The sequence below is a fragment of the Amphiura filiformis genome, chromosome 12 (genome assembly GCF_039555335.1).
Source record: "Amphiura filiformis chromosome 12, Afil_fr2py, whole genome shotgun sequence".
Classification (NCBI taxonomy): Eukaryota; Metazoa; Echinodermata; class Ophiuroidea; order Amphilepidida; family Amphiuridae; genus Amphiura; species Amphiura filiformis.
In genome coordinates, this window is record NC_092639.1 from 22,136,756 (window position 1) to 22,154,996 (window position 18,241).

An 18,241-nucleotide genomic window follows, 5' to 3' on the forward strand; every position below is an offset into this window, starting at 1 on the left:
GTATGGGTAAGCATATGTACAGAATAAAAACAAAGGAATATCAAGAGTAAAATACATTTTGAGCACCTTCATATGTGATGTGATCAAGCAACATCAGTCGGGACTCGGAAATATTGATTTTGAGATATAGCCAAGCGAAGGAAATATTTCCTTTTCTTTCCTGTTGTTTTGGAAACTCTTTAATTTCTCATATCTTTGGAACTGATTGTTCAATTTTTTAATGGGGATTTCTGCAAAATGCAGCATTGTAAATGTTTTTTACTATCTTATAAGAAACTGACAATTTAATATTTCCGAGTTCCGACTGATTTTGCTTGATCGCATCACAAATGTGATGTGATCAAGCAAAATCAGAGGGAAATATTGATTTTCAGATATAGCCAAACAAAGGAAATAATTTCTTTTGTTGCCTATTGTTTCAGAAACATTTCAACTGTTCATATCTTTGGAACTATTCAGTTTCATTTGGATTTTCTGCAAATATAGAAAACTAAAAATAAAATACGCCTGACTTCAGAATGATTTAGCTTGATCACGCCACATATTTCCCCAATCAATTATGACAGGTGGTACATGTATATAATATTAAAGCTTGTTTTATGGAGATTTCAACTGTTGAATAATCGAAGTTACTCAAAATTGCGACTTTACACTGGGGTCATTATGGATGGTCACATACAGATAAGTTGGCCTATTGTTTGTCCCCTGCCTGTTGTTTCACGCCCTACAAAATAATACAGCAGTGTCTATGGCAGACCACATATGTGACATGATCAAGGGGAAAGAGTCACATGTCGACCTTGGTCAAAATTATGTTTTACATATGTTTCTAAAGAGATAATTTAGAGCTTTCAGAAACTGAAAACCCCATGTCGATTCGACTTTTATTTACGAATCTACATCAATTTATCAATCGCTGAAAACAATACAAAACAAAAGAATTTTAACACTGTCTTTGCCAATATCTCAGAATCAATATTAGCGACATCCGACTCATTTCTCTTGATCGTGTAACATATAGAGTCTTTTCAAAACCCAAATATCTTGCAAAATCATTGTTGTCCCAATGTTATGATATTATGTAGCTTGTAGCAGCTGGAAGCAAATTTGTTAAGGTTTTTGGTATTATTTGCTTTAAAACAAAAGTTAGTAAAAAAAATCAACTTCCTACATAGAATATAGCATCTTTTGACCCCCAATTTTAATCTATAACCAACAAAGGGCATATCAAATGAAAACACACCTGTCATCTGTGACGTCACAGTGGCCTTCTTGTGGGTACTAGTAAACTCTGTTCAAAGTTTCAGGGCATGAACAACAGGTGAATTATAGAGCAACTACCAGTTAGATTATCTATAGAGGTCAATCATATCAACAGACCTGTCAACCTACCGAAGTCAGAAAGAGTAGGGGCATCGAGGCCAGAACCTTGTACATGTACACAAATCAGGTACCAACAAATTCAAAGACTTGAGGTGTGCAATACTTTCAGAATTCTGGGAAGGTTTTACAGGTCTAAATTTATCACAATAGATTAAAGAGAATGTTATAGCAAAAATTTAAAGTGAAATGTGCATCATTTTCTGCTGTTCTTATATTTATATTTGCCATCACTGAAATTTTCAGAAAGCAGGACTGTCCCTCATTTTCACTTTAGAAAACCACAAATGAGGGACAGTCCCTCAAAATGAGGGATGGTTGGCCGGTCTGGATTATCAAGCAAGTGAATGAGGAGCCTGTGTACGAATCATGTACTATTGTCATTAGTCACGCTTGAAACATGCTGACAGCCTCCATTAGGGAGAGTATTAATTACTTAAATGGTTATGCCTGAATGAACCACATCATCCACAAGTGCAGCTGAAATCCATTAACTCATGACATGAAAGAACCAATGCAAACTGGTAAAGGAACAGTGTATCCCATGCAATTTGTCAATGCACTGTCAGGTACACATGTACAACTTCAAACATATTATATGCCATAGAAGTGACATCGGATTAAATACCATTCTGACTATATATCGCCCGCACTACAATGTTCATGCGGTGCCGATGCATTGAACCATAGATGTCAAAGAAATGCTAATCACTCGCACCTGTCAGATTAGTATCATTGAAAAGAGCGGTATTGTATTCAATCTATGATTTCAGGCATACACAGGTGATGAGTGCAACCTGCCTGTAGTGCAGCGCGGTATATTCAAAAATTGTATTGCATCCATTGCTATGGTAGTTAATCCGATTAGGATGTCACTTCTACGGTGTATACACATATATCTGCATACCTGCAAAGTAATATAGCTGCGTGTGTGTCGTTGCAGGTGAGGCCGTGGCCTGATAATGATAGATTTTCTAGCTGCTTTAATTTCAGTTTTGTAATATAGGCAATGATTTATATGTACATATGTATGGATTAATTTGACATTTCCAGTGCAACAAAATGGTTTATCCTTAGTGTAAAGAGCATGAAATACTAATAGGATTAGAGTTAGGGTTAGGGTAGGATTAGGGTCAGGGTTAGGATTAGAGTTGGGATTTGTTTGGTATTCTTTTACACGAAGGATACACCAACAAAATCCTCTTAGGCACCAGAAACAAATTTGATCGATCTTTGGATCAACCACAGATGTGCTGCATCGATGCTTGTTATTAATGAAATGATGACTAATTAATCAGAATTAATGTTAATTTATATCAATAAAGGCAAAGATTCATATGTTATCACAATTAACAAATAGTCATTGCATTGATTTCATAAATAATAATAAGCATTGACGGTTGATCGACAGATCAAACCAATTTGACAGATCAAACTTGAATAATCTACATTGCACTTACTTGAGACTTTGAGTGAGTTTGACTCATAATGAAAATGCCTAGGTCTTATTTTTGCAAGGAGATGTTGATAAATATGGTCAGCAGTCCCACCACTCTCTGGTACATGTAGGTAGAAGAATTGGGCATGGACAAGAAGTCCGCGGCCAGTGTCAATGACCTCTGGTGAACCCCAAGATTGACCCTCTCCAAACTCTTCAACAGGTTCCTGTCAAAAAAGCAAGAATCACACATTAGCCAGGATATTCTAGTTGAAATACATACTCCCCCTGTGGAGGACATGACTTTAATCTCCCACGCAAAGTATGTAGATTTCAAATGTAGTCACCCATTCATTGAAATTCACACTCAGGGGCGACGCTAGAAGGGGGGTATGGGGGTGACACCCCCATACACAATTTTGTTGGCAAATATTGACTGTTGCCGTCAAAACCATGTGATTGTCAGCAAATGTAGTCAAAGGTATGTGTGATTGTCTGCAAATTGCAAGAGTCATATAAAACATTAAAGGGTTACAAAATTGTGATGCTGTTACGTAATATAGCTATTGTTTAAAATGAAAATTTTTGACTCCTACCCCCCTCCAGAGGCCCCCCCCACTTTTTTTAAACCACCAAAACAAATTGGGTCAATCTTTTCGGGCTGTTGAGGAAGGAGCGGCAAAATTGATTTCCGTCGGCAAAACATGCTGTACACACACACCCTAATCATATTGGTCTAGCAACACCCCTGTTCACACTCCCTGTGTGGGAGATTAAGGTTATGTTTTCCATAGGGTGTGTTATGGATTTCAACTGGAATAGCATGTTTTTATTATTTCAAGATGTTATTTTGATAGCCTAACGCCCTTGTGGGAAAAGGGCACTATATATGTCTTGTCTCAAGTTGAGTCAGGCTATGTTGGATTTCGCAGTGGCAGATTTCAATTGTGCATGCTAATTTAATCTTTTATATTAAAAAAAATTCCTTACGGGGAAGGGGGAAATCACATAAGTCAAAGAAATTAGCAACTTACCAAATCAATGAAAAAATTACGTATTTTCTTATACTCATCCTGCCTGCTTCTGGGTAAGATGAAGGTAATATCAAAGAATCTATCCACTGTATGGAAAATATAAAACAAAAGTGACTTTTTTTTTAAGCATGAGTGGGTGTTCTTAATGGAAAGGTGTGTGATTAATAATGGGATTGCCCATGATGTCAAGAGGCTGTCACAAACATACGTAAGATGACGTCTCCAATCAGAAGAAGAAATGTCTAATGCATGGGTAAATTACTGAACTAATACTAGTAGGAAGTGAATCCAACCATGCCAACGCATTCATGATTGGTTAGTATTGTATCCAAGGTTATGCGTTCGCGTTGTAGTTTGAAATATGTGATATATGATCGCGGTTGGGTCGAGAACAGCTGTTGACCGCTGCGTTCATTCAATTGGAATTCCTACTATAGCAAGATATACTTTACCAATAGTAAATAAATTAACAGTCTAGATGAACTTAGGACAAGACACTAAAAGGGCGATCGAGGAGGCCTTCCCAATCAACAACATCTTTGACCAACTCATCCAGGCCTTGCCATCTAGATTTTAAAGGCGAGTGGTCAATCACTCGCTAGCATGATGCTAGGCGAGTGATTGAATCACTCTCTGCATTATATAAATATGTTGTGGTCAAATCACTCTCTAGGTCTGATGACAGATCGTACTAATATGAAATAATTACACACTGTTGACACCCTATCTTTCATATCCATGAAAGTGCTGAAACTTGAATGTAAATTGATATTTGGATTCAATTTGGGGATTCACAACAAGCGATATTAAGTGTCTTTGGCGAGTAGAAAATCGCTCAACTGAGTTTGGGTGAGCGGTGCGAGCATGCTCAAAAAGGCAAGGCCTGTCATCACACCTCTATGGTGCTTCCTGTTGCCCATAAGGTAACAAGTCTTATGTGATGAGTTGCCAGTCTGATGAAACCACTAGTGTAGTAAATCACCTAAATTTTAGTCAAAATTAACCAAATCCACAGTCAGCTTACCAGTTGAGAGTTCTGGCACTGATCCAGATACAAGGTTGAGAGTCCCTAGCTGATTGCCAGTCACTGCATCCTCAAGAACCATAATAACATCCCTCCTTAAGCTTGCTAAAGCATGTGCATTGTTACCCCACTTGCCTGGAACATTTCCAAACTTAGCAACAATTTCAGGAATAACACTGCCAGCTGGCCCAGCTCTACATGTAAATAGGGTGGAGGAAAAAACATTAGTATAGTTAAGAATTTGCTTAGTAGAGAATAATGCATCTGTGTAAAATATTTCTATTGTCATTATGGCTGGCATTTTCGGCGGTATTCGGTACCCGCCGAGATTACATTACCGGCAGGAAATACCCTGCCCGGTACCAAATTAAAAAAACAAAAACAAAAACAAATTTCAAGATGTTTTGTATTTTTAATATGAAAATTGATATTTTGTATTCATGTCATACGCTATTAATGATTTCAAAATGCATTCAAATTCAATGCATTTTGAAATCATTAATAGAGTATGACATGAATACAAATTATCAATTTTCATATTAAAAATACAAAACATCTTGAAAATTTTTTTGTTTTTAGGTCAACCATGAATGATCCTAGCATTTAGTTTTTTGGTTTTTTTGCAATTTGGTACCCGGTTTACCCGCCCAAAAACGTGCGGGTACCGGGTACAAAATTACCGAAAATGCCAGGCCTAATTGTCATTGCAACCTTCCACAAAGGTCCATACCAATCCTCCAAAGCAGTTATTTATATGTTAAGCTGAATTTTTACTCAATCACAGAATGATTGTGATGCACCCCGGGGATGCACCGGTCTGCCTTTGGAAAGCGATGGGAAATCGCAGAATTTTGCAATGCATCATTCACTGCTTTTGCATTTATACAAAGGCCTAACCAAAATAATGTTTTGTTTCCTGTAACATGCTGAAAAAAAGAGAGGCAGCAGGTAGGAAAAACAATTAATTTTGTGGACAAATTTTTCTATCCGTTCTAAAAAAAACCAAACCCAAGTTGCTGAAAATAAAAGCTGCATGTCTGAACGTTTTTCTGGAATTAACATGTAAATACTTTATACATATTATCACATACTATGGCTGACAATTTCTGTTTAATGGGCTAAATGTTTAAATTGTAAAAAGATCCACTGATAAAAGTATAAGAACAAATATTTTAATCAAAAAAGATTTGGCCCAAAAAAATCAAACTATTGGAGGTCAAAAACAAGTAAACAATAGTTGATAACAAAGGTTGGACCCTTTTAATAAAATATGAAATTATTAAAATAAAGTGCACCCTAATTTTGAAAAGTGAACAAAATATCTTTACTGAACTGACATTATTCTACATGTAATAGTTTTGAAATGTTAGTGAATAGAGACATTGAACATGCATTGAATTTACCATAGGATATGAATGTCACCATTAATAAACATTTTCAAACTATTAAAATATTCAAAAGGACACAAAATACATTTTTAGAACGTCCATTAATTGCTGTCAATAATCATTGCTTAATTAATATCAAAGTTAGTAATACAGAAAGGTAAATTATTTATAGGAAAAACAATAGATCCAATTGATAGGAAATTATTGGTTAATGCATTGGGTTATTCCATTTAAAATCCACACTACCCCTGGGGAAGATTTTGGAAATGGTATGCAGCTTCAATTTAATTCCATACTCCTGCTGAGAAAGATTCAACCTGAATCTTCCACTGATGGAGGGTGAGTTTCATATGGACCTGCTAATGTATTCATTCCATTTCAAATTAGGGAGAGTGTAGCGCAATGGTTAGGGTACTTGCCCTTGGTGCATGAGGTCCCGGGTTCGATTCCCGGCGGTGGCGATTTGCTGGGATATTGATTTGGAAAAAAAAAAAAAAGTCTGAAATTAATTGGCAACATCTGTAGATTAAGTTTAGACTTCCGCTCTCCCCATGGTTCATTTAGAATTGGGTAAATGAATCATGAAAGTACTCCGTCCTTCGGAGGGGACGTTAAGCCGTCGGTCCCGTGTGCAGAGAGCCATACCTGTACATGTATCTCGCAGTCAGTTTCGAAAAGAGTAGGGTGTTAACCCCTGACTGTTCCCAACCCGTCCCGGTGGTCAAATGGACCCCAATGGAAATAAGCTTCAATAGAGGCTTTCTTGGGTTATCCAGGGTTGTCACAACCCGAACAAATCAAATCAAAAAAAAATTCATACTCCCCTGTGGCAAAATTTTCCACAGGGGTAGTGTGGATTTTAAATGGAATAGCCCCCATGTGACAAGCATTTATCACTCAAGAGTTGAGACTAAATTCAAATGTTCCAATAATTTACCTACACTACTGCTTTCATTCTTCAACTTTCTGGGTCCTGGACATATGGCCCTCACATGCAACAGTTTGCTAAGTGGTCAGTTGGCCCACAAAAAAACTGACGTTCGCATCTTATACATAGAGGTTAATAACTGAACATCAGTTATTTGGAGGGCATTGTGAAAAATCTAAACATTTTGCCTTTGGAACCAAGGAATATCCCGAGACGCAAGAGGTCCAAAGCAAAATGTTAAGATTTTTCATATTGCCCGACATAAAGTTATTAACCTCATTCATTAACGGTCACTTTCATCTCACACAATATTCCACAAAAGTTTGGTAAAAATAAACAATTTTTACATTTTCCCTTTCCAAAAATCGAACAGGCTAAAAGAGGACGACCAATGACAAAAGTGTGTATCAATTTGTGCAAATATGGTAGCGTGCAATCCAAATATGGCGGCTAACGCAAGCGCAGTTTGTTCAACGCAGCACACGCAGAGGTTACTAATATTGGAACAACTACGTACTTTGCGGTCAATTGTGAGATATTAATGACCTCAATTTGCATTTGTGGTTTTAGAAATAATATGATTGGATATTTGTATTTTTGTAATACCGTACCCAATTCAGCCTTTGGCTGCGATGTATTTGTTAATCAAACCTAAACCTAAACCGGATCACACACATCGCATATATTTATGAGGTTATGAATATAGATTAATTCTTTTTGAAGATTTAAGCACACAAAATAAGAAACAAAAGTTCAAGAAATATTATTTTTCGAAAAGCATAATTAAGAACTACATATTATGACGACTGAGAAACTTATGTGTCCGACTTTACCACCAAATTCTGGTGATCTGATACTGCGCAGTTGTGTCCAAATTGAACTTTTAACCGTGTTTGTTATTGAACACATATTCAGCGCACATCTGTGTCACATCGGCGTGGTAAAATGGTGCGGTACATGGGAGTCGATAGTCAGTCGCACTATGGCGCACAACCAATTAAAGTCACACAAGAATATTTTGAGTAGGTCGAGTCCAACACGATACAAGTGGTATAAAGTTTTTCAGTCGTCACTACAAGCATAACACAAATACATGCGCAGTGTAGGAGTTAGTCTATACTCAGGGTTATAGCTAGCCCAAGTTGAGTGCCGGGTAATTTTACTATCCAATTAGAGCGCTGGCTCGGGGTACAATCTTTTTAGTGAACGCGAGTTATCTGGGAATAAGCTCTGGGGTATCACCCCCCTAATTTTTTTTTTTTTTTTTTTTTGCTCTTCTTATGGTGAAAAAATCATTTACTAAAAAAAAAATTAAATTTAAATTTTTTTTTTTTTAATTTTTTTTTTTTTTTTATTTATTTATTTTTTGGTGCCGGGCAGACAGCGCCAGTCCCGGGCGGGGCCGCCCGGCGCCGCCCACCGTAGCTATAACCCTGTCTATACTTTACCTAAACTTAACCTCCAGGCCTTTATATACATAGCCACTTTCAAATTGTGCATTCTCCAGTATTTCACCAACCTGAAAAGAAAGTTTGGAAAATCAAATCCAGCATGTCTTTGAATAAATAATATAGATAATGGATTTTAATAAGTACACACAGAATTATGAAGTGCAACAATTTAACTCTGAGCCTTTTGGGGGCAGAGAGGGAGAGGGAAGGGAGGGGGAGGTGCTGGACATGCAGGGATGAGGCTACTACCTATTTGTTCATATATTTTTTAAAGGAAACATATCTCTGGACAAAATTTTACTGGGGTATACGAAAAATTGATGCAAGCTTTCTTTGATGCCAATTTGATAGAAGTTGATGTAGGAGGCTGTCATCTGGTCACCTACATGTACCTGTAAAAGATATACAGGATTTTTTCCACAATAAACATTGATTTTCATCCCTTGGTGCAGGGTTGTTTTTTTTTTTCGACAAAAACCTGTTTTTGCTGTAAAATTGGCAAAAAGTGTGGCAAAAACTGCACAAATACATGTACATGTACATAGAAGTAGCTGAATATACAGTCAAACATTTAAAAGAATACAGCAATTAATTACACACAGGGGTAATGTTGATTTTAAATAGAAAAGCCCAATACATTTACTTACAACAGACTTCACATTATCCTCCAGTTCTTGATATGCTGGAGACTCTGGGTTTGCAAGCTCCTCAGAATTCCCTTGGTCAAGTTGTAATGTGAATGAAACATCTCCTGATATTTTTCCTGTTGAGAGAAAAAGACAAATTATAAGAAATCCATGTTTTTTTCCTTACTGTTTAAGAGTTGGATTTACAGATTTGGGCTGTGCAACAAATTTCCATTCCAATCAGATAAAGGACCTACTCTGTAATGTACCCACGCAGACCATGCACCAAAAAGGATGATTAGTTAACTACCTTCACATGTACTGTACGTATTTGTTCCATTAACCTCCCAGGGTGCTTAAGAAAGTCATTTTGGGTGGGCGCTTATTTTTTACATTGTTGAATAGTCATCAATAAACATCTGATAGTATTTATGGGCAATATAAACAATGCTCTATCATGAGAAGTTGTGCCTTCTGCGAATGGTTGCATCCGCGTACTTTTCGTGGAAGAACACGATCACACGACCTCAGACCGTGATTGGTCAATTCTCAAAAGATGTGCTTGCTCTGTAAGCGTGTGGTCTGGCGTAGTCGCTCGACGAAAATATCAGTGTGTACCCAAGTTGGTCTCATGATCGAGAATTAAATTATGTCCCTGTCATACTTGCATGCCACTGTGGCAAGTGGCATGATGTATCAGCCAATCATAAGCCTTGATTGTGTACGTTTAGCTGCACTGCTCATGCGGCTCAGCAGTATGAAACCAGCATTAAGGTGGCTGTATCGGCTATGGTGTTATGCTCAGAACTCCTTGAAAATGATATATGATGTGTGTATTGATGAGAAAACCTTACTTGCCAAGTTTTAATTTTTTCCAACAAAGCGTTTTTGAGTTACGCAATTTTTTGTCATCTCAAAATCCCATTGAATTACTACAGGGATGGGCTTTTGGCACTTTGCCAATTTCTCAAAATAGCAACATTTTTGAAAACAAAGATTTTATTAAAACTGATTTTTCTCTCCTTTATAGCAGTTGTATATAAAAGTTTTAAGTTTCATTTTGCTGCCAATATATCACAGAATAATACAAACCAAGTTTATTTTCTAACTTATTAGTGTACCCTAAAAAATGGTGTCCAGATATGTCCATTTACCAATGGCATCAAATGGCGGCCGTCGGCAAATAAAATGCCATTTTGAAGTCAGGTTATTATATCACATTACTTGCTTGTTGTAAAGTCGCTGGGTGGGCGCATCTCGGGGCATGGGCAGTTAATGGAACGAATATGTTACAGACTGTACTCTTTAAATATATGGTCGAATCCAACCAAAAGTGTACACGGCATGTTCAGGGCCATAACTTAAAAGTATTAATCAATTGGCATTCGTTTTTGTATTGTGTTTATTCGCTTGATCATACGCTTGCGCCATATATAATAAGACCCCATTCTGTGAAAAACTTAGACACAGAGACCCCAAAACATGCTATTTTTACCCATTTTTTCAAAATATTTGTTAAGGTATTTTTAAAAACATCTAAATCAGTTATGAAAAGAAGTCATTGGATTGAATCTAAATTGATTTCCTGAAAGGTGTGTATTCAAAGATTGCCTGTTCAATTTTTCACATATTTGTACATAATTATGAATTTTTGTGATAATTTTTTGAGTGGTATTTTTTACATTACCTACGAATACAATTTTTCATAGCTCTAGATATATCTTAAAAATGGAAATCACTAATAAATGCATAATTGATACAAGCTTTGATATGTCCAATACTGAAATGCATTGCATTCGGACATCTTTATTATTGTGTTTAGCTGCCAGAAATTCTAAATGGCACAAAGGTAGGTTTGGTAAAAATATGCATTACCTCCGAATACATGTTAAAAGCTGTGTCATTTCCACAAAGTGAGAGAATAGTAAACAATAGTTAAGCAATAGGTGCAGGGTAATACACTCTTTATTTCTACCAAGTTTCAATAGCCTGCGTTTAAATATTTCTGAGATGTCAACAATAAAAGCAAGTATTCAGTAGGTAAATTTCGGTAACCGAATGTTACCTCTGAATACAATTTGACATCATGACAGTATTGTGAAACACCGCCATTCATGCCAATGCCCATATTGGTACATAACGAAGGCCTGTATGTTTGCTATCAAATCATATGTCAATGAAAGTTGCGAATTCACATACATGCCCACCATGCAAAAATGAATACGGCTTAATTGTTGAAAAATATGTACTGAAATAGACGACGGTCTGCTCATTTGAAAGAAAAATCAGATTCAAAGAAGATTAGAAGGGATAAATACTTGGATTTGTCAACTGTCATGTGTGCTTCATTTTAAATGTTTACCGACCTTCTGGTTTCTGAGTAATTTGTGTCCAAATTGATTTATTCGAAGGTAACTTTTGACGTTTTCGCTAAGGTTACCTACGAATACCATGGAAAAAAACGACTCTTCTCATTGTCTCATGATCTAGACAACACAGTGATGGACCCTGGTATAAAGCTAATTGTAGTTGCCCTCAAACGAAAGGCCACAAGACGTAACTGACTCCAAGATGGACTTCACAAGTCTGTAATAACGGTTTAAAGCGATTTGTGTGCAAAAGCAAATTAAAGTCACTTTAGTGCCTTTGTTTTTTACTTCAATCCTCTTTCAACCACTGTGAACCGACATTATTAATACATGATAGGGTCTAAAGTATCAATAAACGCACATAAAAAAATAATACATTCAAAGTGCTTTATAAAATGAAGTTTTGATTGCGATATCCACCAAAAGTCTAATTCTTACCTACAAATACTGAAATGTTACTTACGAATACAGCATAATACATGACATGTGTAATGAAGTGTCCCTACCAATGGAAATTAATTGTCAAAAACTTTAAGCGGTACCCCAGGACACTATTATTATCCATATACGGATTCATTCAACAATTATTTATTATGTAAAAAAAAACTACTTGTATATCAAAATGAAGTGGTCAAAATCTTGCTAAAAGCATCAAAAAATTTTTGATCTAAGGTAATAGCATTTATTTATTTGGACGTACCATCTGACAGCGATCTAACAACTACCATTTTATTAATTCATTACCATAATAGCAAAATTTAAACCTCTAAATTCAATATAGATATTGTTAAATCGCTCATGTTACCTACGAATACCCGGGTTTCTTTACCTTTTCATTGCATAAAGCGTTAGGTGTATGCGTATAATTCCTAATATTCTTGAAAACATATATCCTACTCGTTCTTATACAATGTGTAAATTGATTCATACTCATTTAATAAATAAAATACAGAAACTTACCTAAACTTCATTTTCAAAAATAAACTAGCATAAATTGACTAAGATCATATTGATCGCGTTATAAAAATAAAACAAATATTTTCTGCTTGAGCTAACATTTTCCTGACACCCTGTGGTCTACATTACACGAAAAAAGCGTTAATGGGAATATTCCATTTGTTTTAGGTTGATTAGTATTGCGATATTGAAAGCATCCTAGTGGTATTCGTAGGTAACATTGGGTTTTGATATCACATTTACTATCACACGTCCTGGATTTATTTTTCAAGATTAGTAATGGCACTTTTGGTTCCTGTAAGGCCAATATGTCATCAATCAATGGGCAAAAGGAAAAAATTGTGAAGACATTTTTATTTCGGACTTTTATTTTTGGCCCGTGGACACTTTTGGTTGGATTCGACCATATATGTAAATGCTATTACCCATTTGGCAAGTATGGAATAGTAACAAAGTCAGATTTTTTTACCAGTATTTTCATTTTGTAAGGACACTAAACTAATCAAAGTCACTCTCTTTGAACAATTTGTTATAGTTTTTTTGTCCTGCAAAATGAAGTATGATTGTTGATTCCTTATACATACGTAACAGTAATGAGAACTGTTTTAAAAAAGACAACAAAAAAATCTACTGTTACTACAATTACACTTTTTTTCATAAAACAAACATTTCAGCCAAACAGAGCGATTTTCCAGAGTATTTTTCTTAATGGTTTTTATTCCAAAGGGTTGTTTGTCCGAACACGATTATCTATGGAAGATCATAAACCACTAAGGTTTTTGCTCCAAAGGATCATTTGTGTGAAAGGTGTTTCGTCCAAAGGGCTGTTGCCATAAATCCAAATGGTTATTGTTCTGAAAGATTATCTCTCCGAAAGTTTATCACTCTGAAAGGGCATTAGCCTGAAAAAGGTTCAGTGTCATTTTTTTCTGGAAGGTATTTTGAAGGGACCTTACAAAAAAGAGTAGTCCAAAAATATATCCATTTCTCCAAAAGCAAAAACAGTTCTGAATGATATTTTCAGGGAAAAGACCCTCAGAGCAAAAACATGCTTGCGAATATTGGAGCAATAACCCTTTGGAATAATAACCTTTCGGGAGTTAAAAACCTGTCAGAAGAAAGAACTCTTGGATAAATGACTGTTAGGATAAAATACCATTCGGAATAGAGTATTAAAATAGAGTTGTTCAAAGCAAAAATCATTGGGAACAAAAACCCTTCCAAATATAGACCTGCACCCTTCATAATCAGCCCATACACGTACCTTCAACTCGTTTGTAAATGAACGTACATTCTGCTTCGTTGTCAAAGCTGTCAGATGCCACCACTGTAATATTGTTGACACCCTTTTGCATATCTTGCAGCTCATGTCGATCCTTACCACGTTTGACCTTACACTCATTGCAGTGGTAACGAAACACAACAAGATGATCTTGTCGAAAGTTGTCTACAGTGGGGATGAGGAAAGACACTGTTGCTGAAGGAGAGTCAACTACTGCAGGACATTCAACTGATGCTGGATCTAGATGGAAAGAGCAAAGCTTAAAATGAACTGTAAAAAAAGATTTGAAAGTGTCTTGTCCAGTTTCCCTAAGGAATAAATCTAAAACAACTAAGGCCATCTTAATTTAATAGTTCGTCTCAAAGCAGGGCTGTCAACTCTCACGGGCCTGTGAGACAATTAAATTAAAATGGCCTACATGTAATCACTCCAATTATTAGGAAAATACAGAAAATTTGTCCAAAGCCACCCCAGTTCCGTTCATGAAATGAACTGTGTAAACTCGGTTTCAAAGAAGAACGGCAGTCCCTTGCTCAGATTGATGCGAGCACCCTGTTAATGAGCAACATATGCGGAGCTTTGTTTGCGCTGATCAATGTTTTGATGCATAAATAAATATTGTAAACGACCAATCAGATAACTCGTCTGTTGTTATATGATTGTCAGAACATTGAATCAGCCAATCAGAACCCCACTTCCATGCATGTTTAAGCTCAGGTCCGTGGGGGAGTGCGATGATGCGTCGCACGCGCACGCCCCCCAATTCGCAAAAGTCTAAAATCTTAAAAAGTCCCAAAATATCACAATTTGCGAGCGTACCTTAATAAGGTGAATATCTATGCCAAATGAATTGAAGGTATCACAATTACTTTTGTCGTAATGTTGCATTTTGACTTGTAAGGGACGGAAATCAATAGATTTTACAAACCATGGCAATAGTTACATCTTTATTTTTCTATTGAAACTTTTGCACTTGTAACATATAATATGTAATTTGAATCTTGTCTCTATCATATCAATACAAGAAACAGCTGAAATTTACTTTTAGTGGTTCTTTAAACCAAACATAAACTTTACATTAGGGATGGACATTTTCTGTGTGAGGGACGGACAAAATGCGACTCCATTTTGAAATTAGTGGAATTTTTTCAAATTGCCTCAAAATTGATCCCTTAGCCTCTTTTTTTACAGTATTGTTTTAACTAATACAATGTTGCTTTGATTATTTTTAGTGTGTGTGAGGGACAGACAAGTTGGGTGTGAGAGACGTACATGCTGGGTTTTTCATTCAATTTGGTTAAAAAGCATGTCCGTCCCTCACATTTTTTGAAATTAAGGCTGCGTAACTCTGGACTCGACTGAAATGTTTCTAATTTTTATGACTAGACTGGATACCTGGACATCAATGTCAATAGATGGGGCATACGTGCCATTGTAATTTATTCAAGAACGTTTGCGAGAAAAAACTTTTTGCGATTAATTTTGTGAGGGACTGACAAAATTTAATGTCAACTTCAACGACCCCCTCTTAAAACAGAGACACATTTTTTTAAACATCAAAACACCAAAAGCGCTGCACAATATACTTACTTTAGACCTGTCTTTTATCATATTACACACATAAAGTTTGGTCAACTAACCCAGAACTTACATTGTAGGTCAAATTTTGGTAAATTTGATCACTCTACAATCCTATGCAAGTCCCACATCACTTCGCTATCGGCGATTGCGCCGATTGTTGTTTTTTCTTCCGAAGTTTGGCTGGTTCCTACAAGTGTCATACATGTGACACAGTACGGTACAGCTAAAATTAATCCACCGGAAAAATGGGCAACAAATTTTATACATAATGTATAATGTCAAATAATGACAGTAAACTTAATGGCGAGCGGTCCGAACTTTGAGTCATACAACTTTACAAGTTGACATGGTGGTGAACTAGTACATGTAGTACAGGGAACCCATACCGTAGTAGCTCGACTGCACAACGGTATGGGATAAATACAAAAAGCTAGTGTCACACCGCATTCATGATTTCAATGGAGTTTGCACTAAAAAGTACAAGGCTCCTGTAGCTTAAAAATAGTTGCATGTTTGTCATAATATTAATTACACAGCTTCTTGTAGTTGGTGTTTAATGCGCTTTCAGTTTCCCATGTGTTTGAATGGGAATTATTTTGCCTACTCGCCACAAGTTTAGGGAGCACATACTTCTTCAATATTTTGACAAGTTGACATCAAATGTTCTATTCTATATTGTTTGGCAATAATGTCTTTTGCCAATAGTACGTCAAAAGTTGTAATTTTGTGTTTTTGATCGCAAAGATCGGATATTTTTATTCCCGATTCCAATTCTGCACTCTTCGCAAGGGTAGAGAATTCGGCAGAACTTTGACGATAATTTTGCCTTTTTGGACACTAAAATGCATTTGATCCTTAATTTTGTTTCAGCCGAGTCTTATTTAGCAAGCACAATAAGGTGGGTACCAATTTTATATACCTTTGATGAAATTTTGAAGAAATTTTTCGAATATATCTGACCTGCGCAAACTGTTAAGTGTGTATTTTCCATAGACAGACAAAATGATGTGAGCCAGTCCTAGGTATGGTATGTATCGTAGGTACGTCGTAGGACTGGCAAGCAAGTCTAACTTCTTGTACTTCTTGCTAACGTCCGGTGCTTGAAATTGTATATAATTAATCAGTAGGGTGGTTCTTATTTTTCAAAAGTCTGAAATACAATTTTCTCACCCCTTCAAATGGTGATCCTGGATGAAAAACTTATTCTCTGAAATTTTCAGAAATATTGAATATGATTTAGAGGTAGCTCACGAGCCCTCAATGTGGTCATGAATTAGCAGAATATTAGCCATCGGACATTTTTGAGCAAGTTTACAAAGGTGTATTTTCAAAATAAAGTGTTTCTTGATACTCAATCTTTGTAATTGCATTAACAATAACTAGTTTAACATACACATAGCAAAAGATATCTTGTATTTACTTCCATTGTTAATTTAAACCAGACCAAAAATGGCATTTCGTGCCACGCACAGTTAAATACTGCTTGTCGGCCATTTTGAGCAATTATGAAGGCCAGTAGTTATATAGAAATAGAATATCATGATGCTCAAAACTTTGTAAAAGTATTAACATTAACTACTTAAACATATAAATAACAAAAAATATCTTGTTTTGTCATTCATTATTGTTTTAAACTCAACCAAATATGGTACTTTGTGACATGAATACCCCGAAAATATTGTGTATCGGCCATTTCGGGCATTTTTACAAGGGTCTATTTTCAAAATACAGTGTCTCTTGGTACTGAATCTTTGTAATTGCATTAACAATAAGTAGTTCAACACATATATAGCATTAGATGTCTTGTTTTTACTTCCATTATTGTTTGACGATCAACCAAATATGGTACTTTGTGCCATTTGACCCAGAAATACTGCGTGTCAGTCGGCCATTTTCGTGAATTTTACAAGGGTCTATTTTCAAAACACAGTGTCTCCTGATACTAAATCTTTGTTTTTGCATTTACACTAACTAGTTTATATAGTACTAGATGTTTTGTATTTACTTCCATTATTGTTTTAAGATCAACCAAATATGGTACTTTGTGCCATTTGGCCAAAAAAAACTGTGTCAGTGCCGGCCATTTTGAGCAATTTTACAGGGGCCTATTTTCTCTTGATATTAAATCTTTGTAACTGCATTGGAGGCATTCCCCCTCGTGGTACCCACTTCATGAAACCGGGTCCCATGCATCATGCACGTTGGATGGCCAAGATCATTTACTCATTCAAGGTGTGGATGTTCCGAGGGCAATTCAAACTGACACGCTATGAGGAGAAAGGCATATTCAGGACATGTGCGAGTTTTGCCTATTTTCTGTGACTCTCTACCTCAAAGCATGGTTCACTGCACCCCTAGCTGCCTGTGCTCCACATAATGACCTCCAGCTACTTAAGGACTTGCAGGCTTAATATCAAGACAACCATGCAAATGTCTCTAAGGCCACATCTGCCAAAGTCTCCACCTCTGGTATCGGTCAGAGCAGTTGGTTGGCCTTGCGTTCTTTGATGTGTCAGCAGCCACAAAATGTGAGATGGTGAAGTCGATTGCAAAGTGAGGGTGAGATTGAGCCCTTAAAGCGCATCAAACTTGCCACAAGGCTAGTTCCAGATGGCCAGCTGGAGGATTTTGTAACCCAGAACACCAGGGGACTATTTGACAAGCTGGGCATTGAAACAGAGTTTTTGGAGGATGACCCAGAAACTTGGTCCAGAAATGATGACTTTCAGAAGAGGGATGGAAATTGTTAAGAACATTAAGGTGACAAATGACCATGCAGAGTG

At 36.4% G+C, this 18,241-nt stretch overlaps 1 protein-coding gene across 1 annotated transcript in view; it reads right to left on the reverse strand.

The window, feature by feature from the left end:
- LOC140165504 (uncharacterized) overlaps positions 1-18,241 on the reverse strand; it is a 72,146-nt gene that overhangs the window by 45,488 nt on the left and 8,417 nt on the right. The window contains exons 3-8 of the mRNA XM_072188794.1: positions 13,860-14,117; positions 9,291-9,406; positions 8,641-8,711; positions 4,877-5,070; positions 3,853-3,938; positions 2,841-3,045 (exon numbers count right to left, since the gene is read on the reverse strand). Of these exons, the coding sequence (XP_072044895.1) occupies positions 2,841-3,045; positions 3,853-3,938; positions 4,877-5,070; positions 8,641-8,711; positions 9,291-9,406; positions 13,860-14,117 (930 nt within the window). The remainder of the gene's footprint in view (positions 1-2,840; positions 3,046-3,852; positions 3,939-4,876; positions 5,071-8,640; positions 8,712-9,290; positions 9,407-13,859; positions 14,118-18,241) is intronic.